The following is a 24807-nucleotide window of genomic DNA, read 5'->3' as shown; positions in this document are numbered from 1 at the left end:
CTTGACCATGGCATATGGCGTTCAGCCATTTTTCTTCGATGAGGTTCAATTGATCATATCGGCTTTGAACCCACTCTGCCTCGGAAAGTTTTGCTTCCATAATTACCCTTAGAGAAGGTATCTTGACTTCGACGGGTAGAACTGCCTCCATCCCATAGACGAGGGAGAATGGAGTAGCTCCTGTAGATGTGCGTACTGAAGTCCTATAACCATGAAGAGCGAAGGGTAACATCTCGTGCCAGTCTTTAAATGAGGCAACCATCATTTGCCCTATTTTCTTGATGTTCTTATTGGTTGCCTCGACTGCCCCATTCATCTTTGGCCGATATGGGGAAGAGTTATGGTGTTGGATCTTGAATTCTTGGCACAGTTCTTCCACCATTTTGTTGTTCAGATTAGATCCATTATCAGTGATGATTTATTTCTCCGTGCTTCCACTAGATTATCCTAAAATCTTTTGGGACAAGAGAGAAAAGAAAAGAAAGATATTTTTGTTCTGAAGTTTGTGTTTTAGAGGGGATTTATTTTTCAAAAATGGTTTTTGTAAGAATGGATGGCCAAGGTAGGCTTATGTGTTTAGGCTTGTTTGATTAAACACTTATGAAGTTAAAAAGTCGTGTTGTGATTCGACAACTTGGATAGCTTCCCTTGAACCTTTCTTGAATTCGGCTCGTGGTACCATCATGGATTTCTTTTGTTTTTTGTTTTTTGTTTTTTGTTTTTTGTTTTTTTTTTTTTTGATTGTCCTTATTTTTGCCTGAAACACCCTTTTGTGGTGTTTTAGCGGACTTTTGTTTTTTGTTTATTTTGCAACTCTAATTTTTGCCTAGGTCACCCTTTCGTGGGATTCCTAGCGGGTTCTTTGCTCTTATTTTTGCGCATCTCCCTTTTTGGGTTTTCTGCCGAGCTTCTTTTATTTTAAAGGATTTATTTTTATCCATGATGGCACTTGTCGAGGCCAAGGGAAGGTGCTCCAAGTTGTCACACACACTTCCACATAAAAAATGATGCGGGTTTATTATTATTAAGATGATTTTAACCTCATTCATGCTTATTCAAACAGGGTTAAAAATAATGTGGTTTAGAATTTTATTATAAGCAAGAAAAGAAGCAATGAAGAATGATTTTATTATAATCATAGCGGAAACATGTGTCCTTATTTCATCACTGGTATGGGTCCTAATGTTGACCTTTTTTATCTCTCGGCCATGCCCCAAATTCACAGTCTCTAATTTCTCTTGACACGGTCGGAGTAGACGAGCTTCTTGATCTAGCAGTCTTTGCAGATCCGGAGAGATGGTCTCCTCATCACTGTCCAACTCAACCCATTCACCTTCGGATCCCGGTCAGAGCGAACAATTACAGACATAATTATTTTATTGGTTCTGTTTAGGTTTAGAATTATTAATGTTAATGAGGAAAGAGAGAAAAGAACAAAAAAGAGAGTAATGTGTGAAAAATGCCTCTTTATTGATATGTATTAAAACTGTACAAAAACCCTTATTTACATGAAAAGGTTCTCATGATCTCGGGTACTGATCATGAGTCCCTAAAAGAGAAATATGAAGGGGCCCTATCGTGGCTTGTTCTTCTCTCTACTCCTGCTTTGGCAGAGGATTCTTGCTCACGTCGGGCGCTGTCGAATCGAAAGTGACCCATCCAGCATGAATAAGGCTTTGGACCTTGTGTTTGAGAGCTAAACAGTTCTCCGTTGAATGCCCTGGTGCCCCCGAATGGTATAAACATTTGTCCTGTGGCTTGTACCAATCGGGGTAAGGTGGGTCGATCTTTCTTGGTGGAACATAAGCTAGAAGTTTGGCTTCTACTAGCTTCGGCAGGAGATCGCTGTAGGTGGTCGGAAGTTTATCAAACTTCTTCACAGGGGTGAATTGCGATCTTCCTGACTTCGAAGTGGAAGAAGACGAAGAGATAGTTACGGCGTTGACTCCTCCTTCCTTCTTCTTCCCGGAGGTCTTCTTAGCTTCAAATGATTGGGGAGGCTTAGCTAACTTCCCACTTTTCAGCCCTTGTTCCACTCTTTCTCCAATGGTGATGATGTCCGAGAAGAGCGTTGTCGTGTTCCCTATCATCTTGTCATAATAGGGTCCGGTCAACGAGTTTATGAACAATGACACCGTCTCCTTATCTGACAGCGGGGGCTCTATTTGTGCCGCCAACTCCCTCCATCGTTGGGCATACGCCTTGAAGGATTCATCGTTCTTTTTACTCAAGGCTTGAAGATCTGACCTATCGGGTGTTAGGTCGATGTTGTATTTATAGCGCTTGAGAAAGGCGTCGGCCAACTGCCTCCATGTATGTACTAGATTTCCATCTAGCTGCATATACCAATTGAGCGCAGTATCGGCTAAGCTCTCTTGGAAGCAATGGATCAAGAGCTTTTCATTTGTGGCATATGCAGCCATTTTGCGACAGTACATGGTGAGATGACTCTTAGGGCAAGTCGATCCCACGTATTTTGGGAAATCTGGCACTTTAAATTTGGGAGGGAATTGGATGTCCCTCACCAAGCACATGTCGGCGGCATCTTTGATGTCAAAATCATGCCCCTCCATAGCCCTTAGCCGATCCTCAAGAGCATGGAATTGTTCCTTTGAAACCTCGGGCTCTTTAATCATGATCCCCGCCCCAAGGGGTACAGCTCGTGGAGGTTCTTCCTCATGTTCCTCCTCCTCATGATGATGGGACTCATGGTCACTGTGGTGAGACCCATGTACATTATGGTGACGCATGAGTTCCATCATTTGCGCCATTTGTTCTTTGAGCTGTGAGAGCTCGGCTGTAAGCTTCTTATTTTGGTCCTCCAGCGCTTCCATCTTCTTGATTTTCTGCGCGCGTGTGAGGACAGAGAGATGACCAGCCACTTTCTAAAAATGAATATTTAATCTAATTAATTTATGGAATGAATACGCTCTTGACATGAGCTTGATAACCCTCCATTTTTAAGGCGCTGCCTTTTTAAAACAGAGTGTTACTACCCTCCTTGACTTATGATCTCTCCTCAACGGAGAATCTCGATAATTATGGGTCTCTTTTACTCATGTCAAGAGGTATTGGTGAACCTAAAATGCATGGTTTATGAGGATGCATGATGTCTTATTGGTAATGATGCACATGCTCCTCACTTTTATTATATTTTCGCACATGGTCTTTCCTCTCATGTCATGGTTTTTTTCATGCATGGGGATTTATTCTTAGACCTTATCACGAGGTTATTTATTAATGCACAAACAATTGCACATAAGCATTTACACAGACAATTCACTCATCCACGAACAGTCACGAGCGAATCACGAGGTAGGGGTTTCCTGCAGAAAGGTGCATATTCAAGGTGGTTCTAACTGTTCTCACCGGTCTGAGGCCCCCAAGGTGCCCCCATTATAGGGACCCAATTCCTCTCGTCGTAAGTCGATGGAAAGCTCCAACGCACTGTCGGACTCGAGTTCATGGTTATCACCTTGAGTGATGCTTTCCGACAACGGTCTACGAGCACCTATAGACCCATTCGACAACCGGCCGTACTAACATCCACTCCCTATGGCTTACCACTCATGCCCCCGGGTATAGAGGGAACTGTTGTGTGCAAAGGTTTGTGTGCAGTTTTTATTTCAAACATTTGCGAAAATTTAAACATACAACAGTTATTAAAGCCATATAAATAAAGCATGTTATCATACAAACAAGGGGTAATAAAGTAATTTTAACTATTATTTGTTAAAAATAATCTGTCACTAAATGGGACTGACTCTCGAGGCTTCCCCAGTGGAGTCGCCATCTGTCGCCACCGGCCCGAAACGGGCTTTCGGCATTCGCGATGGATGGTTGGACTCTTTTATTTGTTTAAAAATATGGATTGCTAGAATGACTTATTCTCAAACTGAGACCTTGTCAAACGAGCAATTTTATTAAAAGGCTCACCAATCCATGTTAATCCCAAGCGGGACCCTCCATGGATTAGCGGTTTTCATAAAAAGGAAGGGTTCATGGAGTCGCCACCAATGTTTTACTCAAAACATTGGAAAAAGAAGTTTAAGGCAATCGATTCAAAAATCGACTTCGGCCATGACAACCAGAGTCGGGTAAGGGAGTCGGTTACGCGTGGGGAAGGTGTTAGCACCCCACAGCGCCCCTTTCGGGTTCCCTATGACAGATTATTTCTAAAAATAATGGTGCGAAATTACTAAATTACCCTTTATTCATTTATTCTAAACAATTATAACTTAACTATCTACATGATGACAGTTAAATATACACACAGAAAGCAGTAAAAGGAAGGACTTTAAGAAGAAACCTTTGAAGCGTGCTTTTATATTCAAGTAAAACTGGGAAGCTTTTTGGCGTTCCCTCGCTCTACAAGCCCGCTCGCTCCCTCCTAGAAAATTTTAACTATGGAAATCCGGAGGATTTCCCTTCGACTCAGTTCGAGACTCAAGCAAAAAGCTCAGAACTCGAGAACTTTGTCGGATCAACTCTCCGAGTGATTTCTAGGCAGAGTACTGCTCAAAAAAACCCAGAATACTCAAGAAGAGGATTAAAACTCAGTGTAAAAAGTGTCAAATGACGTCCAATTGACGTCATATTTATAGGGATGAGGCGCAGTACGGCCTCTGGGGGTCAATACGGCCCGTATTGAGTTTTTGAACTACAATACGGCCGTATTGAATTCAGTACGGCCGTATTGAAGTTCAAGAAACCTCAATACAGCCGTATTGAGTTCAGTGCGGCCGTATTGAAGTTCAAGAAACCTCAATACGGTCGTATTGAGTTCAGTGCGGCCGTAGTGAACTTCAATCCGGTCGTATTGAGTTCAGTGCGGCCGTATTGTAGTTCAAAATGTTTAATACGGCCGTACTGAACTTTTGGGAGGCCGTATTGGGCTTCATTCCCTCCACTTCCTTATTTTGAGCTTATTACAAGACCTCTAGACCTACAGAGAATCCTCCTAGGGCCTTCCATGAGTCCTTCTGGCTGACTTTCCTTCAGTCCTCAAGAGTCTTCAAGCTTTATTTCCGACCCGGACAATTTTAGGGGTCTACAATCATTTCTATGAAAATAAGCATTGATATCATCTCTTCAGTACTACTCTTTAAGAGAAAATTAAGGATCACAAGGACTTTTTTTTTTTTGAAGGTTGAAGGTTGACTGAGGCTTGGTTAACAAAGGAGTGTGGTTTTTCAAATTAACAGGGTTCAAACTCAAGAGAGTAAAATGAACATGAACCAAACACTCCATCTTGCTCACTCTAAATATTCAACTCCAACTAGATCTCTCAGCCCAAATTCTTCCTCTAATTACACACCCTCTTTTCTTAAGATTCTCTGCCTAGATTTCAAGAGGCCCCTCTCTTTTAAGACTATTTATACAGGTGCTTGCTTATTTTGCTTTTGATTTGATTCTTTGATTTTTTTGATTTTTTTTTGAGTATATGATACTGATAGAATAAAACTAACAAGCACACTTGAATTTGAACAGTGAAAATGATGGAGGGTGACTCTTCCCTTCAACTTTGCATTAGTTTAATTTCACCACTTCCTCTCAACTTGGCAATTTTTACCAACTACCCCAACTTAATCCCCAATTCATTTTCATTTACTCTCAAGAGTTTGGTCAGGGTGATGAGTTGGTATTTGGGAAAGGTTTAAGGTTATTTGAAGGTTAAGGCTCAAACAGGTTTTAAAGGATGGATTCCATTATGGCTGGCTGTTTGGCTCTAGGCTTAAGAAGATTTCAGTTATTCACAATAGAATACCTTGATCCTGTCCAAAAATTTCTCACAAGAACAATCATTCAAGACTCAACCAATGCAAACACATATGCTATGATGATGGCTCTCAAAGTATAAGTGTATTTGATAAATGCACTGTTTAGTCTCTCTCATTCACCAGCTTGGGTAAATGCTCAATTACTGATCTTTCATGCCATGCTAATCAGATATCTCACAACTTCATGATCAAGCAAATTGGATGAGTACAACCTCAAAGCAAGCCTTACAACAAACCATTTTTAAGTGAATCAAAATATGTGTTTTTGTTTTTTGTTGATCTAAAAGCCATCTCATTTCCTACCTTTCAAAAATGATTTTCAATTTTTCCCATTTTTTTTTTGGTGATTGTTAATTCACAAAAAGTATATAAACCATCAGATAGTCCAAACAATTAACAAAATAGAAACTAAAACAACTTGAATTTAAAATAAATGGAATTTGAAATGGCATAAAATTAAAGTGGAACTTCTCTTCCTCAGAACGAGGGTGACAATGACCCTCCATCATCTCTTTCTTTATCATTGCCTGCTCATGCTCCTGCTCCCCACCATGAAGTTGTTCGCCTTGATCTCCACCCCCTCCAAAAAATATAGGATTGTCCCCAGGCCACTTTAGATGGTGGTGGTGGGGTTGGTGCAGCTGGGATTTTATGAGTGGCTTTAGAGCTTCCGCCTGAACCGCCACCTCTTGAAGAAACTATCTGAAAATTTGACAACCAATTCTGGCAACCAAGTTAATCCACAGATTGATCATACAAACAAAACACAATTCTTCATGGGGCATAAGGAATGATCAATAAACATTCTAACATGTGAAGCACTAAAGTTATTTCAAAGCCACCAATGAACAAGAAAATATTTCTTATTTGCTTCCATGATCAATGATTTCACACTTTGGATAAAGAACACATATTCACTTAGGCATTTGATCAAGCAATTGATGGACATGATAAGGAGAAACAACATCCATGTGAATTCTTTCCATGCAAGGCTCAAAATTCTTCACAAAATAGAACATTTCAGTGACCACCTTTTTCAAAGCTTTCATTGTGTTCAAATCAAATACTTTTCTCATTCAGGCATTTCTTCGAACACAAAACAAGCAGAAAATGAGAAGGCTCATGCATGTGCCATATGGAAGATTCAAACACCCAAATTCATGCTTTTCCCATGTGTGTACTTCCAATCCAACCAAAAGGTTCAGAAATGATGCAAGAGTATGAGAAAGATTTAAAGGAATGAAGAACTCACAACCACCTTCCATGCAACAAAGAAAAAGGGAAGAGAAAAGTGAAGACTTTACCTTGCAATGTCAATAAAAATGGAGTCTTTTGTGTTTGTGTGCACAATGGATGATGCAAAATGATGGTTTTATGTAGATTATGAAGAGAGGAGATGCAATGTGAGGAGATGAGGAGGTTTCTTGAGTGACAGAAGAAGAAAGATGAAGAGGTGGAGATGAGAGAAAGGGGAAAATGAAGAGGTGGAGAGAGGGGTTTCGTTTTTTGAAATTGACCCAAAACTCAAAACCTTTGATTTATCTCATATGTTTAGAATCCCCTTATCTTAGACTTGGCGCCAGGAAGTTGGCGTTATGGCTGTGGGTTTTGGAGCCTTAGCTGTGGGATTTTTAACATGCAATTGCCAAGACCGAAACTTGGCGCTAAAGCCATGAGTCCAACGCTGGAGCGGTGAGGGTTTGAAATTCTAAGGAAGTGGACAGAAAGTTAGCGCCATGGCTGAGTTTTGGAGCTTGAGCGTTGAGGATTTTTGAACTCAAAAGAGAGCTCCAGAGGGTTGGCGCTATGGCCGTGAAAGCCAGCGCTGGAGCGTTGAGTGTTATCTCAAAAAGTTTGATTTCCAGAAACTTGGCGCTATAGCCGTGGGCCTGACGCTCAAGCTTTGAAGTTCTACACATAAAAATTGGTTCACATAGAAACTTGGGGCTTTAGCGGTGGAGTTGGCGCTTCAGCGTGCAAGTTGAAATACATCTAGAAGTCCAACAGAGAGTTGGCGCCATGGCTATGAGCCTGGCGCTTGAGCGTTGGGACTTAGGATTTCATTTCTACATGGAAATAACTCCTTCAAGCATTCATTTGAGACCAGATTCATTCTTAGCTCTCCCTGAGCTTTTAAACTATACCATCATTCCACATTGGTACCTCTATCAACACTTAAAACTTCATACCCAAGTGTAACACTAATTTGTTTATGAAATCTCAAAACATCACAAAAGAATTCCATACTAGACATCAAGTTCAACATGTACTTAACCATCAAGCAATCAGTAGTATAACTCAGCCAAAACCCATTATAACACCACAACAACGTGGAACCAAACCTCCCTATGAACAAAGATATTTCACTGCACACTCCACATTATCAAAATAATCACAGACCCAACACCCAAAATAATGCAGCACCATTATCAAACAACAAAATAACACACAAAATCTTAACACACAACACACAAACAAAACTTAAACTAGATCAGAAATGTTAACACATTCCAAAACATGCCAATCATCAAGCAACATTCATATTGAAATCAAGCAATCTATGAACAAAAACTCTTAACTACTCACTATTCAAACTAAAACTTAGAATCTAAAACAGAAATTAAAACAAGAACATGCTAATTTAGTGTCTTTAGCTTGACAATTCAGATTGTTCATGGCTTCTTCAAATGTGTGCTGGCAGTGAATCTCTCAACTTCACCACCCAAATAGTGCTTGAGCCTCTGACCATTAACCAACCAAGTCCTTCCAGAAGCAGGATCTTCAAGTTCAATAGCTCCATATGATTTGACAAATTTAATCAAGAAAGGACCTGACCACTTAGATTTGAGCTTCCCAGGGAAAAGTTTCAACCTGGAATTGAACACTAATACTTGCTGGCCAGGTTGGAAGCTCCTGTTCAGAATTTTCCTGTCATGATATATCTTGGCTTTGTGCTTGTAAGACTTAGAGGACTCATAAGCTTTCAATCTCCTTTCTTCCCATTCATGCAATTGAAGCTTTTTTTTCTCCCCTGCTGCCTTCAAATCATAATTTAAGGCCTTCAAAGCCCAAAATGCTTTATGTTCCAATCCCACTGGCAGATGACAAGCTTTACCAATGACCTTTTCCAATTCTTCGTTAGAGATAGGCAAAGCCTTCTCTAGTGGCGATGAGCTCTTGAAATCATTTTGAGTTTCCAAGTACACATCATCTAATACATCAATTCTAAAGCAATCTTTGTTGCCTTTTGGAAACTTCGTTGTTTCAAATACATTGAAACTCATTTCTTCATCTTGAACTCTCACCTTCAGCTTTCCATCATCCATGTCTATGATAACTCTAGCTGTCTTCATGAAGGGTCTGCCCAATATCAAAGGAACTTCTACATCCTCTTCCATATCCATGACTACGAAATCAACTGGAAACATGAACTTATCAACCTTCACGATCATATCTTCCACTATACCATGTGGAAGCTTGATGGATCTATCTGCCAACTGTAAGGTCATTCTTGTAGGTCGTACCTCTACTTCTCCTATCTTCTTCAGCATGGATAAAGGCATCAAGTTAACACTGGCTCCAAGGTCCAATAGTGCCTTACCCACTGATAGATTTCCAATAGACACGGGGAGAGTAAAACTACCCGGATCTCTGGATTTTTGAGGCAAAGATTTTTGTATGATGGCACTACACCCAGTCTCAAGCTCCACAGTTTCTTCTTCAAGAATTCTTCTCTTCTTAGTCAAGAGATCCTTCATGAACCGAGCATAAGTAGGCATTTGTTCCATGGCTTCAGTGAAGGGAATATTTATCTGGAGCTTCTTGATGATGTCTAGAAACCTTGCAAATTGTCTTTCCTTCTCTTTCTTAGATGGGGCATGAGGGTAAGGTAAGTCTTTAGTAGGAACAGTGGAAATGACTTCCTTGCCCTTCTTTTTATTTTTCTCCTTCTTTACTCCATTCTTCTATTTTATTTTCTCACTATTTACACCCTCATTTTTATTATTTTCTCCCTCATTCTTCTCACTTTCTTCCTCAACCTCCTTAAATTCACTATTTTCTTCCTTATTATCAGCACCCTCATTGTCACCACTCACCCCAATATCACTACCAACTACCTTCCCACTTCTTGTTGTTATGGCTTGGCAATACTCCTTGGGGTTGGTCTTGGTGTTGGCTGAAAATGGGCCTTTAGACATGTCAGCTAATTGTTTAGCTAGCTGACCCACCTGCACCTCCAAATTCTTGATGGAAGCTTCAGTGTTTTTCTGGTTGTTCATAGATACCTACATGAACTGGTTCAGAGTCTCCTCCAATTTACTAGTTCTTTCATGCATAGAGGGATACACAGGTTGTTGTTGCTGTGATTGTTGTGGTGGCCTATTGGATGGTCCAGCTTCATTCCTCCATCCATATCCTTGGTTGTTGTTGTTTCTCCAACCTTGATTCCCCTGCATATAATTGTTTGTATTATAATTATGGGAATTAAAATTACCTCATTTCTGTTGGTTTCCCACATAGTTGACTTCTTCTTCATTTGGAGTTTCAGAACAGTGGCCATTGGGATGATCTCCCCCACAAAAATCACACTTTAGAGAAGAATTTGATTGATTCGAAGAAGAAGCAATAGCATGAAGCTGTTGTGGAATCTTGGCCATCTGCTTAGTCAGTGCTTCAATCTGTTGAGATAGCAGCTTGTTTTGTGCAAGGATTGCATCATTAGTACTGAGATCAAGAACTCCTCTTTTATGAGATTGGTGTCTCCCATGCTCTGCTTGGTGATCAGAAGATGCCAAAGATTCTATGATTTGAGTGGCTTCCTCTGGATTCACAGTCATCATGGTGCCACCAGCTGATGCATCCAATAACATCTTCACCTCAAGCTTGATTCCATTAACAAAGAAATTCAGTTGAGCTATATCTTCAAACCCATGGTTAGGACATTTTCTGAGCAATGACTTAAATCTTTCCCAAGCTTCACAAAATGGTTCATCTGCACCTTGCTTGAAAGTAGTGATTTCTGACTTGGCCTTAATATACTTGGATGAAGGATAAAATCTATTCACAAACTTGTTTTCCACATCACCCCAGCTTGTCAAACTTTGATTCGGGTGAGATTGTAACTAAACTTTAGCTTTTCCTATTAAAGAGAATGGAAACAACCTCAAATATACAGCTTCTTCATCACCTTCAGGGATTCCCATTGTTCCACATAACTTATAGAAATTTGAAAGGTGTGAGTATGGGTCCTCATGATCAAGGCCAGCAAATTGTTGTGAGCTAACCAAAGTAAGGAAGGCAGGCTTCATCTCCATGGCTCTAGAAGTATTTGGAGCTGAAATGCTAGAGAAATGCCTAGGACCATGTTGTTGTGCATAATCACCTAGGGTCCTTCTAGGAGGTCTGGCTGGTCCATGTCCACCATTATGAGGGCCTGTTCCTTCTTCAGCCATTTCTGTTTCAAGGTGTGGTTGATTTGATGAAGTTGAAGAACTTGGAAGATCTTGTTGTTGTTTTTGAAGTCTCTTTAACTGTCTAAGCCTTCTTGTTCTACTGTTGTTCCTCCTTGCCGTTCTTTCTATTTGAGGGTCAAAATTTAACTCCTCGGCTGGAGTTTTTCCTTGCATACAATTTCAAGAAGTCTGCACAGCAAGGTGAGTCCACAAAACACAACAAGACAAATGTATCTATATATTATAACTATTCACAAATGAATTATCTACACAATTACAAAATCACAAGATTAAGAATTACTAAATAGCACCAAATCCCTGGCAACGGCGCCAGAAACTTGATGAGGTTTTTCGCAAACACACCACTTGGCAAGTGAACCAAGTTTCGAAGTAGTATTCAAATATTGTCCTCAGGGATTTGAGTGTTTAGTAATTCTTGCTCTGATGATTTAAATGAGAATGATGTTAAAATTGCAAATGGGTAAAGATGGAGTAAAACAACACAATAAATTAAGAGTAGTAAAGACAATGGTTAAGAGACAAGGATTGGTCCAGAAGCACTTGCTAACTCATAAATCTTCTTAAAATACATGCGATTCTAATTCCATTATTTCCACGTTCATTAAGTAATCCAACAAGATTCCTCAAGGTTGAATCCTAAAGTCATTAAGCTCAAAACATGATTCCTCTATGTTTTGAGTTTAACACTTCGCATTAAGAACAATGACTTGAACAATGTGACTAACCAAATCAAGTCTATTCCTAGAACAAGAAATGATTAGGTGCAAGATTCAGTTCAGGTTTTCAAAAACGTTTTCCAACTGGATTCAAAAACCAAAAATCATACAACGGGTGATCAAGCCGATATAAGCATTAAGAGAAGAATCAATGCACAAATAATGAGATCAAAATGCATATATTTAAGAAGAAGAGTTAGTAGTTACATCCAACCAATCCTTAAGAAGTTTAGCTACACATGGCCATTACAGGATCAAAGAGTGAAAAGAAGAAATTACAAAGTAAAGGATGAAGAAATGGAGTTGATCTTCGTTCCCAAAGGATTCAGCTTCCAAATCTTTGTTCTCCCTTCGTTCTCTCCTCTTCACGTGCTTCTCCTCTGTTTTTCTCTGTAAACACTAGTGCAAAAATTGGATTTAAAATCGGAGTTTTAAGATCGGTTACAAGGTAACCGATCTTAAAAGTGACGCGGTGGCAATTTTGTAAATAATATGAACACTTTTAAGATCGGTTCAAATTTAACCGATCTTAAAAGTACTTTTAAGATCGGTTATTTTATGACCGATCTTAAAAGATATACATTTAAAATCGGTTCAAATATAACCGATTTTAAAAAATATTTTTAAAATCAGTTACATTTTAACTGATTTTAAATCATATCTTTTTTAGTACTTTTAAGATCGGTTATAAAGGAACCGATTTTGTATCCAACATACAAAATCGGTTCCAGGATAACCGATCTTAAATATCCTATGTTCCCTTTCCTTCATTCGTGCTTAGGGTTTCTACCCATTCACGATGGCTTTCACTAAAACCTTGCAAATTGTGAAACCCTAAAGCAATCAATCTCAACAATGGTAGTCTCTCCAATGGCGCAAGATCTCCTCAACTCCTTCTCCCTCCCCAAAACCCTGAAGCTCAAAACCAAGCAGCAAGAGCTCCTAATCCGCGTTGCCACGCTCTCCCTCATCTACCTCCTTGCCTTCGTCACGCGCCTCTTCAGCGTCCTCCGCTACGAGTCCATGATCCACGAGTTCGACCCCTACTTCAACTACTGCACCACGCTTCTTTTTTCACGCGCCATGGCTTCTCCGAGTTCTGGAACTGGTTCGACTCTGAGTCCTGGAACCCCTCGGCCGCATCGTCGGCGGCACCCTCTACCCCGGCCTCATGCTCACTGCCGTCGCCATTCACTCCCTCCTCCGCCTCCTCCGTCTCGCTGTCCACATCCGCAAGGTCTGCGTCCTCACCACCCCCTTCTTCGCCTCCAACACCACCCTCGTCGCTTACTTCTTCGCCAAGGAGGTTTGGGACTCCTGCGTCAGCCTCGTCGCCGTCGCGCTCATCGCTTATTTCTACATGGTGCCGCTTTATGTGTTGGAGCTGCTGGTCACGGGGAGGTACTCGTTGAGGCTCTATGTGGCGTATAACTGCATGTATGTGTTGGGGATGTTGTTGGCTATGCAGATTAGGTTTGTGGGGTTCCAGCATGTGTAGTCCGGGGAGCACATGGCGGCAATGGGCGTCTTTTTCTTGCTGAAGGTTCGATTCTGGTTTTAAATCTGTGGGAATTTAATTAGGATGGAATTTAGATGCAGTTCTTTAGGTGGCTTTCATGAGGTTTTAGAAAGGATAAAACTTGCATGAAGTATCAAAGATGTTGTTGGTGTTGTTCTCCCATCTGAATTGGAGTTTAACCTAAGTAATACGTATATTAAATATGCATTTCTTCAGTCGTTTTCTGTTTATTTTGCTAACTGCCCACGAGATACTGGTGTTTATCATGACATTTTATTTTTTCAGTATGATTGGTTTTGCCCACTAACTGTTTGATGCAGGTTCTAAACAAGGAGGGCGACAAATTGTGATTCATGGGGCCCATTCATTTTTATTATTGAAATGTTCACAACAAATTCTTTTGACATACCCACTTGCGTTCGTTCTCAGTAGTTTGTTAGACCACATACATGACACAAATTGATAGGTAAGCTCTTGGTTAGAATTGTTAGTGTTTTACTGTTTGGTTCTTGTGTGGTTTTAGGAAGCTGGATGCCTTTGATTTTCTGGCTGAATTCGGGGGTTAAGAGTGTTTTACTGTTTTCTCTTTAAAAATATATGTAGTGGACAATGACAATTCTTTGTCCTATTCGTTGGCTTCTGACTTGCAACAATTGAAAACATGCATCTATGATGTATCTTCATTAGTAAGGATTAAGGTAATAATTAATAAGGGTTAACTTTGTTAGGATTGCGCATGACTTCATTGCAGGATAAGATATAAAAAAATATGTGAGTTTCTATCCAAAATGAGTTGTACTGTTTTAGGGTGTATTATTAAGATTTTAAAAGATAACTATATTCATAATAAAGTCAAGTAGTATTTAAGAAAAACCTTTAAATAATATAAATAAGTTTTATTTTGTGGTATTTCATCAGCACGGTCAAGGTTTTTTTTATAAAGGATGTTAAAATTTGATAGGATTCAATTGTGATTTAATACTACTTATATTATAAAATTATATTAAATTATGCTTTAGTTTCGCATGATATTCAATTTGCAATTTTGGTTTGCCAAATTTTAATTCTGCAATTTTAATTTCTTAATTTTATAAGATTCATAATTTTGATCTTTTTGTTAAATATTCATTCATTAATTGTTAAAATTTTTAAGTTGATCATGCATCGTTAAATTTCTGGTTTTCATTTTTGTTTCATTTTACTACTACTGGGCTAAATATTCATTCACAGGTAATTTTATTATTTTTAAGTTAAATATTAAAATATTATTTATAATGTACTCTAGTCCAGACATTTATGCTTTCTCATTTCTAAAATACTATTTGCAGGCAGATTCAGGGACATGTTCAACAAATGGATCTGAATCTTTCATCTTGTGGAGATGATATGCTTCAATTTCGCAGATGCCTTGTTGCTTCCTTTTTCCTTAATGCAGTTGTAAAGCAACCAGAGGGGACATACAAGTATCTAATTCAACCTAGAAATTCTTGTGTTGATCCGTCTCTATAGCTTGCTTTCTTTTCCCTCTGTTATAAGCTCAAATTCCACTATTAGTTTTGAATTTCTTTATTGGTATTTTGACTCACTAAGTGGAATCCTTACCTGCATATATAATTTTATCATATAATGCTTTGCTATAAAAAGAGACTCTTATTTCTTAGTTACATGACAGGGCTTTGGCAAGTGGTCAGGTGGTGCAGATCCACCCTTCTTCTGTATTATTCCGGCAAAAACCAGAGTGCGTGATATATAATGAATTGGTCCAAACTAATAACAAGTATGTCCGAAATTTAACCAGAGTTGATTGCCTATGGTTAACCGAGCTGGCTCCTCAATATTATGCCATGCAGAATTAAATTCGTGACGGTGCCACTAAACAGGTGATTAACATTACCATTATTTTAATATCTTATTTTGTTTATACATGATCTTGTTCGGCTGGTTTAAATACTTCTATTATGTGCAAAATTGATGGTTTACATCCCCCATTCACGTAATCCCCTATTACTGACTTCATAATTGTTCTTAATGCAAATGAAAATTGTATCTTACCTATTTGTGGGTAAGGGTCTAAGGGATGGGAAAAATTGTGTTTTTCTTTTATTAATTGAAAGATAGTGTATATGTTGGGATCAAGAAATAAACACCAAATTTTGAATAAAAGTATTGAGTTGTATCTGGTGAAACTTCCCTTTTCTATATAAAAAATTTCCAATTAGTGTTATTTTAATTTTATTTTTTATTTTTTGAAGGGAGTAAGAGGTATAATAAGGTACTTGGGTAGGTTGTGTTATTATTTTTGTTGAATAGAAAACTGGTAAGGTTTTGTTCTATGGCTAAATACATTCTGAAGAATTTTAATATATTCAGTTATTCTCTTTCATCTTATAACATACTTCTAATTGGGTTTTCTCTCGCAATCTGCAGGACATTCAAGAGACTCACACAGGGAAAATAGTTGTTGTATTTGGCGTTGATTGTGCATCAGGTTATACTTGTGTTTGCTTGAACCTATGCATTTCTTGAATTTTATATTGTGCAAAAGGGTCCTGGATTGGCAGAAAAGGCTTACACAAGTTTAGGCTGGGAGTTGCGTTGATTGATGTAATCTTGGTTTTTTTTATTATGATTGTTATATATTACATATCCTGTATTTTGCCAACACTTATAATTCTATTGCAAGTGATTAATGCAAGATGAATTTCATTTTACCTAACTGTCAGCTCTGATTATGTATTTTAGAATTCTAATTTATGCCATTGAATTTCCGATAGTATTGCTGTCACATTGATTGTTTCTTCTATGATTTGTGAAACTTTTGGTTTTTATTGTGCTTGCTTTGAGTATTTTGAGATTTGACTTAAGGTTTCTTAATTTCACTCTTTTTTGGGTTTAAAATCTAGAAGGATTTCAGATAAGATATTCATGTTAATGATGAACTATTGATTTAGAGTGTATATGATAATAATATATCAGTGTTTAAACTCAGTTGCTTGCATACAAATTTAATTTGTGATAGATTTATGAACTCAGTTGCTTGCATACAAATTTAATTTGTGATAGATAATATTAATTTTTTTTTATTTCAATTGACTTTTAAAATCGGTTGTTACATAACCGATTTTAAAAGTCTTGACTTTTAAGATCGGTTAAAATCATAACCGATCTTAAAAGTCAAGACTTTTAAAATCGGTTATATAACAACCGATTTTAAAAGTCAAGACTTTTAAGATCGGTTATAAATCAACCGATCTTAAAAGTCTACTTTTAAAATCGGTTGATAACCGATCTTAAAAGTCTACCTTTTCAAAATCGGCTCTTTTAAGATCGGTTCCATAACCGATTTTAAAAGTCCAAAATAACCGATTTTAAAAGCCTTTTTTCCACTAGTGAAATTTCGTGATGCCCTGTTTCTCCTGATTTTTCCCCTTTTATATGAGCTTTAAAACAGGGGCAAAGAGTGATTTTTCCTCCCACGGCTGCAGCTGTAGATCCACGGCTATGGCTGTGGAGAGTCCTTCAGGGTGAAGAAACCTCCAAAGCCGCAGCTGTGGTTTCACAGCTATAGCTGTGGCAACTCTTTCAAGCTTAAGGAACCTCCAGCGCTGCAATTGTGAAGCCACAATTATGGCTGTGGATCTCTGGAGTTTTTGTTGGGTCCTGGGTGCTCCATGACTTTAGCTTTGAGTTCACAGCTTTAGCTTCAACTCTCTAGAGCTTCAAATTGTATTTCAGATTTCCACAGCTCGAGCTCCAGATCCACAGCTATAGCTTCAAGTCTCTGGAACCAAAAATGAGCATTCCAGATTTCCACAGCTATAGCTGCAGAACCACAGCTATAGCTGCAAGTTTCTGGCCTTCAAAATTTCTCCCCAGATTTCCACAGCTATAGCTCCAGAACCACAGCTATGGCTGTGGAACTTTATCTTCTCAATTTTTCTACAAAAATGGAGGGAAAACATTAAGATTTTGCTACTACTCTTCTATCCTTTTAATATACTTTGATTTTTCCAATTTAGGGGGTAAAATAACATATATAAATATCTACAAGTACCAAAAAGAGTACCAAAAGTCGAGTGTAAATCATGCATAAAAGACACTCAACACTAACATCTCCTAAACTCTGCTAAATCTCTCCTATCTTGAGAGACCACCGGTCTAGCTGCCTCAGTCGTAGCTCTACCTGCCTTCATCTAAGCAAGGTGAGCACTTTGTTTCTACATCGCCATGGCCATCATCTCCATGGCCCTAGCGATCTGATCATACTGAGGCCTCACCATACTAAAAGAATCCAAAACATTCTTTTAGTAACACTATACGACCATATATCACTAAAACTAACACATATCAGAGATATGACACAACAGAAACCTAGAAGGATCACTCCCCACAAAGTATCCAAAAGACTCGACCGACTCTGATACCATAAAAGTGTAACGACCCGCCATGGCCCCTACACTTAGTGGAATCGCACTACTACAAGTATACTAAAAGGAATATTAAATGTGACAACTCATACATATAAGGTATATAAAATATAATAATAACTAAATTTTCTAAATACAAATGATAACACTATGTGTATGTACAGTCATCCAAAATAATATTCCCTAGTGCCGGTCAAGCATAACAACAATTACCCCACAGGTAACTCTAACACTAGGACAAAACTCCTCGTCTGGCAGCGGACCTCAACTCCAAGCTGGCCCTGATCTGCTCCCAAACAAAGTATGATCATCGCAGTCCATCCACATGGAAACATAAGGGTAAGCTAGAGTTCAATAAACAACCATACAAGTATAGAACAATAATGTATACTACACATTTATCCAATCATGTTCATAGTGCCACACCATACACTTTATCCAAATCTACTCATGCATAAAATGCAACACACCAATCATGAAGTCAAACACCATACACTTCATCACAACAACATTCATGCAATTAAGCAACACATGAAATATATCAAATGCATATCTATCATCTAATGTTTCAGCATGCATACACCTAGGAGATCTCCCTAACAACAGAGCAGTGTAAGTGACATCCCAATCCTATCGAAACCACCCCAACTATTTTCACGCCTAATACACCCGCTTGGTCACAGCTAAACAGGATAAAAATTCTCACTGGGGTTTACTCGGATGATGTCACTTACACAATTGGAAGTTCGGATCCACCATCAAGTATAGCACAGTTGGGTACAGGCTTACCACGACCTTGGCATGCATTACCAAGTCACTTGTGGAGTTCGCCCATCGACTATCTATAGGGATCCACACACCTTCCCTAGAACTTGGTTAAGGGAATAACCCTCGACCTCATACTCCGCTCCAACACTAGCTAAGGACTTAGAGGAGACTCACCCAACCCAGTGGTCTACCTAAGCACCACTCTCACCCAAATCCAGTGGCCTACCTGAGCACCACTCTCATATATCAGTGGCCTATCCAAGCACCACTCTCAAGAGACTCTATGTCAGCTCTTCCATTTTAAAAACATTTTCCCTCCCCTCAAGTCCTAGGCTAGACTCATGACATAAGGCATCACATGTAATAATGCATCACACATCATACATGGTCTATCCACTATCATGATCAATAATCATACTCATGTCATAAGGTATCACATGCAATAATGCATCACACAACATACATGGTCTACCATCATGATCAATATCATTTTCATATGAACATATAGACATGTCATATCATATTTAAACATTCATATATATCATTATCGCATACATATGAATTACACCTCACCATACATCATATATCATACATACATGATCTAAAACTTCAACTTTAAAGATGCACGAGCATCAATTTCAATCCAAAAACATCAAACCCACTCACGCCCGGCGCAACCAAATAACGCCTGGCCTAACATCCAACCCGAGAGCCCTAAGTTATTCCGCGCCCGGCGCGCTCAACTTGCGCCCGGCCTAATCCCAGTTAGAGAGTTCAAAAACTCATCCAAACTAGCAAATCCAGCAACATGAAAACACAAAAACACAATGCATAGGCTCCACACAACTCAAAAATAAGTTCAAAATCAACATGCACCCATCTGATGCATCAAAATCATCAAAACTCCAATTTTCCCAAAAACCCCAAAATGAACAATTTCTCCAATCTAACCATGGATTCTCAACATTCATGCATCGATTGAGTTTCTAAACTCACATGCAATCTAAACAACAAATATTTTAACTTCCCTCACCTGAAAATTGGCTCAAAATGGCCAAGAACTGAGAAGAAGTAGAATTCCCTTTCCAAGCTCAACCCAAAAACTTCAATCCACCCAAAGAAAGCTTTCTAGTCTGAATTTCAAGAAAAGACAAAAGACATTAGTGATCTAGAGGAGGAGAAGAATCATACAGAGAAAATTTGGGAGAGAAAGGAGCTCACAGACCCAGAGTCCTTCTCTAAAAAACTTCTCTCTAAAACTTTTCTCTAAATTCCCCTTCTTTCTCCTCAACTACATGCATGTGGCATATTTATAGAAGTCTGGAGTGGCTAGAATGACTCGTTTTGAATCCGGAACAGCTCGTTCTGGACTCAAATTTCATGTGTAAAATTCACATCCAGAATGGCCCGTTCTAGGGTTGTAATTAAGTCATAACGACGCTGTTTGGAATGGTCCATTCTCAACTAGTATTTATAGGCCTATTTAGTAGTTTGGAATGGCCCGTTCTAGTTTGGGAACGACCCGTTGTGGGCTACTAAATCACCCTTGTTTGAGTAGTTTGGAACGACCAGTTCCAATTTGGGAACGTCCTGTTCCAGTCTACTAGAAGTGAAGTAATTTGAGTAATTGGATGACATTTGTGAAATTGGTGTGTAATTTGAGTAATTGATTACATAAATGTGTAGTATTAGGATTTAATTGATCTTTTTACTAATTGGATTAGAGAGAGGTTGGGTTTTTGTAACTTGTGCAATTTTCACGAGTTCCATAGGTGAGCACAAACTGATTTTGCATTTGGGTATAGGGTTCTTTGTGTTGAGCGCTAGGAACCTAGAGAATGAAGAATGCTATTTGCCTCAATGCATCGAGCATTAGGGAGGTAGCACAAGGTGCAAAGTTATAGAGAGCACAAGGTGCTCTCCATGGCTTAGCCATCAGGTGTGGTGTTGGCCACACTGGACAAGGGACCTCTAGAGAGTTACAGAACACATTCTGAAGTGATGGCATCAGGCATGAGATGAGTCTCGCTAAGTTCCACCCTTAGAACATGAGTACATTTATAATTATGGATTGAGAGGATGCTTAGTTTAAGAGTATGAACTATGATGTTCATACTGGTACTAGAGTAATTAAGAAAAAAAGTGGGGGTGTTTAGTCAAAATTGATCTTTAGCGTCAATATTAAAATATTGATTGAATAATGGTATACATTTTGTGACCTTGCAAACTTTGTGTAGGTTATGGTATGGGCAGATTGTTAGTTATTTGAGATGGTGCCATGATAGCAATGCTTACAAAATTAATTTGTGATCCTAATAACATTGTGAGACTAGTTAAGTCATTGATTAAAGTGCTTAGTTTGGTGTTGATCTCCAAGTGACTATGGGTGAGTGATAAATGTCATATTTGGTTTAATCTTGTGGTATAATTTGATGCACTTTTCTTTTTCTTTTTTTGCCCTTGATTTGATCCAAATTTATCTTAATTTGTAGTAAGTTAACGTTAGTTTATACTTAAGCTTTTAGTATTTACAATCCTTTTAATGTTAATTTGTAGATGATAAGCAAAAGGGTGGGAAACATTGAAATTAATAAGCATGTGAAAAGCTTGGTGAAACATCAAGGGAGAAGAAGAAATTTGGCTAAGTTTTGATGCTCAACGTGAAATCCCATGCTCAATGTCAACCTTCTAGAGAGTGACTCAATTTGCCATGCTGAGTGTGGAATTCCATGCTCAATGCCACAACTCCAAAGGTTAAATTTTGTTATTCCCTGTCTCACGTTCAGGGTGGCATTTCATACTCAGTGCTAAAATGTTGATATGTCATTAATGAGAAAAGATAAATGGATTTATGACCTAACAAGGAGGGATTCAAAGACATATAATTAAGAATACTTCTTTGAGTATGTGTTGCGATTAAAAAAACTCTTATGTCTTTAAGATCAAGTTTCTTCATTTCTTCATCATTTTTCTAATTCTCCACGTCTATGTGTAGCTAAGTTCACCCTTGTTAGGATTTGAGGTAACCATACATATTCTCATGTTAACTTTCTAAGTTATTAATCCTAGTTATTATTTAGTATTATTGTTCTCTTCTTTACTTAGTGTTTGTTATGGTTTGATTTTCCCTAACTTGATTTTTTGGGTTTAAAGTGATTGGAAAATACTTGTGAACCTTCGAACTAAGAGAAACTCATGGTGTTTACCACAAGGAATAGAGTAAATGTTATTAGTCATTTATACACTCTTGTTCTTAAAGCTAAGTTATGGGTTAAGTCATTTAAGGAATTGATAACTTAGTGAACAAGCTTAGACAATAACTTGTAAGGAATTAAGATTTATATTTGTGAGTTGAATGATAATTTATGAATATATAATTGGATTAAAGCTTGTTTGTAAGCATGATAAAATGATTTGGTGAAGTTAAATCTCAACATATTTTATTATTGTGTTAAAATCCTTTTTTAAATTCCAAGTGTTTGTAAAAATACCAAAAAGATTTCTCAATATTTATCTTTGTTTGTGCATTTTCTTTATTTCTACAATCAATCAAAATTTCTAATTTGAGTAGTTTAGTTTAGTATAACTATTGATTTGTGTCAAGTATTGCATAAGTCCCTTACAAGATGATACACATACTCATTATTTAACTACTTGTACAAATTGGTACACTTGCCTTGAAGATAACAAATTTTTGGTGCCATTGCCAAGGATTTGCGTCTCAATACTTAGACAATTTAGCTCTGATTACTAATCTAGACTTTGATTTTTTTTTATTCTTTTGCTTTCAATTTTTTTATTTTTAATTATTTACCTCTCTATTGTTGACTTGTTTATTATAGTATTTTAATTCATGTGTATGTGAGGTACTTGATTGATGCGTACCAGATCAAATGAAATGTGATTTTTGTAGTACTAGGAAGTGACTCTTAGGTCGTCTCTCTCAAGGAGCAACATGCCAAGCAAAGGTTCTCGTAGTACAAACAAACACACAAATGAGGGGGTTCAGATTCAAAATAAATCACAAAGCATAAACAGTAAAGCAATGGAACAGTACACATCAACTCTCCAACTCAGTTGTAGCACCCATATCATTGGTTCAAAATATTACCCTACTTGTCTAAACCTCAGTGCAAGTCTGAGTAACCACTAAGCGTCATTACCATTGTTGAACACATACATACAAGTGAAGCATTAACATTCATCTCTATTCACGGGATTATACAAACCGTGAGTAAAGAAAACCAATTAAGTTGAAAACGATACCATTAAGCATGGAAACAAACTTGTGACCAACTGTAATAGATTAATAAGGATTAGAATGCAAGGACACATTAAAATGGATAAAAGAAGTGTAACACCTCGAATTTTCTACTAATACAATATTAATTATTATTTATTTTTATATTTATGAAGATTATTTTTTTATAGTTATTTTAGTTAATTAAAGGGGTTTTATAGAATATATTGTAAATGTTTGGAATAATTTAAATTATTTATGAAAATTTTATATAAAATACTATTTTTTTATGCCAGAACGGGCTTTTCCAAAAAGTAGAACGGGCCGTTCCAAACGATGAAAGTAAACTATTTTTGAAGGACTAGAACGGGCCGTTCCAAATGGTGGAATGGGCCGTTTTAAATGAGTAAAGAAGCCAATTTTGGCTATTCCAGAACAGGTTGTTCCCAAAGTGAAACAGGCCGTTTCAAGATTCTAAAAATGCCTAAAAACCTTAGTTGGAAACGAGCCGTTCCAATTATCATCAATATGTGTTAAAATGAACCCTAGAACGGGTTGTTCTAATTTTGAGAACGGGTCGTTCTAATTTTTGAAAACGGACAGTTCTGATTTTAGAACGGGCCGTTCCAGTTGTAAATTTTACATATAACGCATGGCTCCAGAATAGGCAGTTCCGAATTTAGAACGGGCCATTCTGGGTACCCCTGAATGCCTACAAATAGGAGTCATGGGGTGAAAAAAAAATTATAACTGAGAAGGTAAAATCTTAGAGAGAGAAAGAGAGAGAGAGAGAGAGAAAGAGAAAGAAAGAGAGAGAAAGAAATAGGGAATCCAGAGAAGGAGATTAGCAAGGTTCTGCTCTAGTTTCAGCTTCGGCTTATCGAGGTAAGGGGAGAGTGAGAAACCTCGCTCGAGGGTGTGAGAGTAATTGTTGGATAGTCTGATTGTCGGATTGGCCCCCAATCCCTTGTTTGTTGCATGCTTCTAGGAACATACAAAGTATTAATGTGTTCTGTTTTATTTTCTATTTGCTCTACTTTATTCCTTGTTGGAAGTAGTAATTGAATATGTAATTAATGTTAAAAATAAATAAGTTTTAATATGAATAAGAATGCTCTCTGTGGATTCCTGTGCGTACCTTTTGAGGAATAATTATAATATGACTATGTGAAATATGCACAAATGACATGAGACATAAGAATGGACTATTGAGACAAGCTATGATTATGAGAATATGAAAAATGATGACATGATGTACTAAATGAAATTCTGTAATAAGTCAAATGTTGAGTCAATGAAATAAGGAATGTATGACATGCATTATATACATATATAACTCCAGGTGTGTTGTTGAGGCCTCATACCAGTGATGTAACCAGCTAACAAGGTGTACCTTAGGGTCACCAGTGATGTAAGGTGTACCTTAGGGTCACCAGTGATGTAACCAGGTGTACCTTAGGGTCACTAGTGATGTAATCAGGTGTACCTTAGGGTCACCAGTGATGTAACAAGCTAACAAGGTGTACCTTAGGGTCACCAGTGATGTAACCAGGTGTACCTTAGGGTCACCAGTGATGAAATGTAAAACTTCCGTATGGCGCCACATGCATGCATTTATGAGTCGAGTCCATGACATCATAGCATGATAAATGAGTGTACATGTGATACTGATCATGTGTGGGTATTGTTTATATGTGATTAGTGTTATGACTTATGATTGTTGTGTGTGCTATCTAACCTTTATTTCTGCACTTGAAACTAAGTAAGATGTTTCTCACTCCCTTGTTGTTCTTGTATATGTTTAAATTATGTTGCAGGTGATCATCATCATGAGGATGTTGGTGATGAGGCTTAAGGCTTCAGTTGGGCATGCTCTGATAGGA

General features: G+C 38.0%; 1 protein-coding gene, 1 long non-coding RNA gene and 1 other non-coding gene across 3 annotated transcripts; 2 read left to right on the top strand and 1 right to left on the bottom strand.

The window, feature by feature from the left end:
* Positions 1-8452: 8452 nt before the first annotated feature.
* Positions 8453-10060, bottom strand: LOC109791477 (uncharacterized). The gene is made up of 2 exons (XM_083071935.1): positions 9808-10060; positions 8453-9675 (listed from the first exon to the last, which is right to left on the bottom strand). The coding sequence occupies exons 1-2, from the start codon at positions 10058-10060 to the stop codon at positions 8453-8455; spliced, it is 1476 nt and encodes a 491-aa protein (XP_082928061.1).
* Positions 10061-10706: 646 nt separating this feature from the next.
* Positions 10707-10812, top strand: LOC114915322 (small nucleolar RNA R71). The gene has a single exon (XR_003803296.1). It is a non-coding gene; the product is annotated as a small nucleolar RNA R71 (small nucleolar RNA).
* Positions 10813-13211: 2399 nt separating this feature from the next.
* Positions 13212-16262, top strand: LOC145956572 (uncharacterized). The gene is made up of 2 exons (XR_014432817.1): positions 13212-15369; positions 15917-16262. It is a non-coding gene; the product is annotated as an uncharacterized LOC145956572 (long non-coding RNA).
* The last annotated feature ends 8545 nt before the right edge of the window (positions 16263-24807 follow it).

The sequence above is a fragment of the Cajanus cajan genome, chromosome 3 (genome assembly GCF_000230855.2).
Source record: "Cajanus cajan strain Asha chromosome 3, NIPB_CcT2T_4, whole genome shotgun sequence".
Classification (NCBI taxonomy): domain Eukaryota; kingdom Viridiplantae; phylum Streptophyta; class Magnoliopsida; order Fabales; family Fabaceae; genus Cajanus; species Cajanus cajan.
Note: the sequence above shows the minus strand (reverse complement) of the source record. Positions and strands in the feature narration are given on the sequence as shown.

Excerpts from the sequence above, each read along its gene's own strand:
- LOC109791477 (XM_083071935.1), bottom strand. The coding sequence starts at position 10,060 with ATGAACAACCAGAAAAACACTGAAGCTTCCATCAAGAATTTGGAGGTG. Across the intron at positions 9,676-9,807 it reads TAAGGAGGTTGAGGAAGAAA|ACTTACCTTACCCTCATGCC; the intron begins GTGAGAAGAATG and ends TTCCTACTAAAG.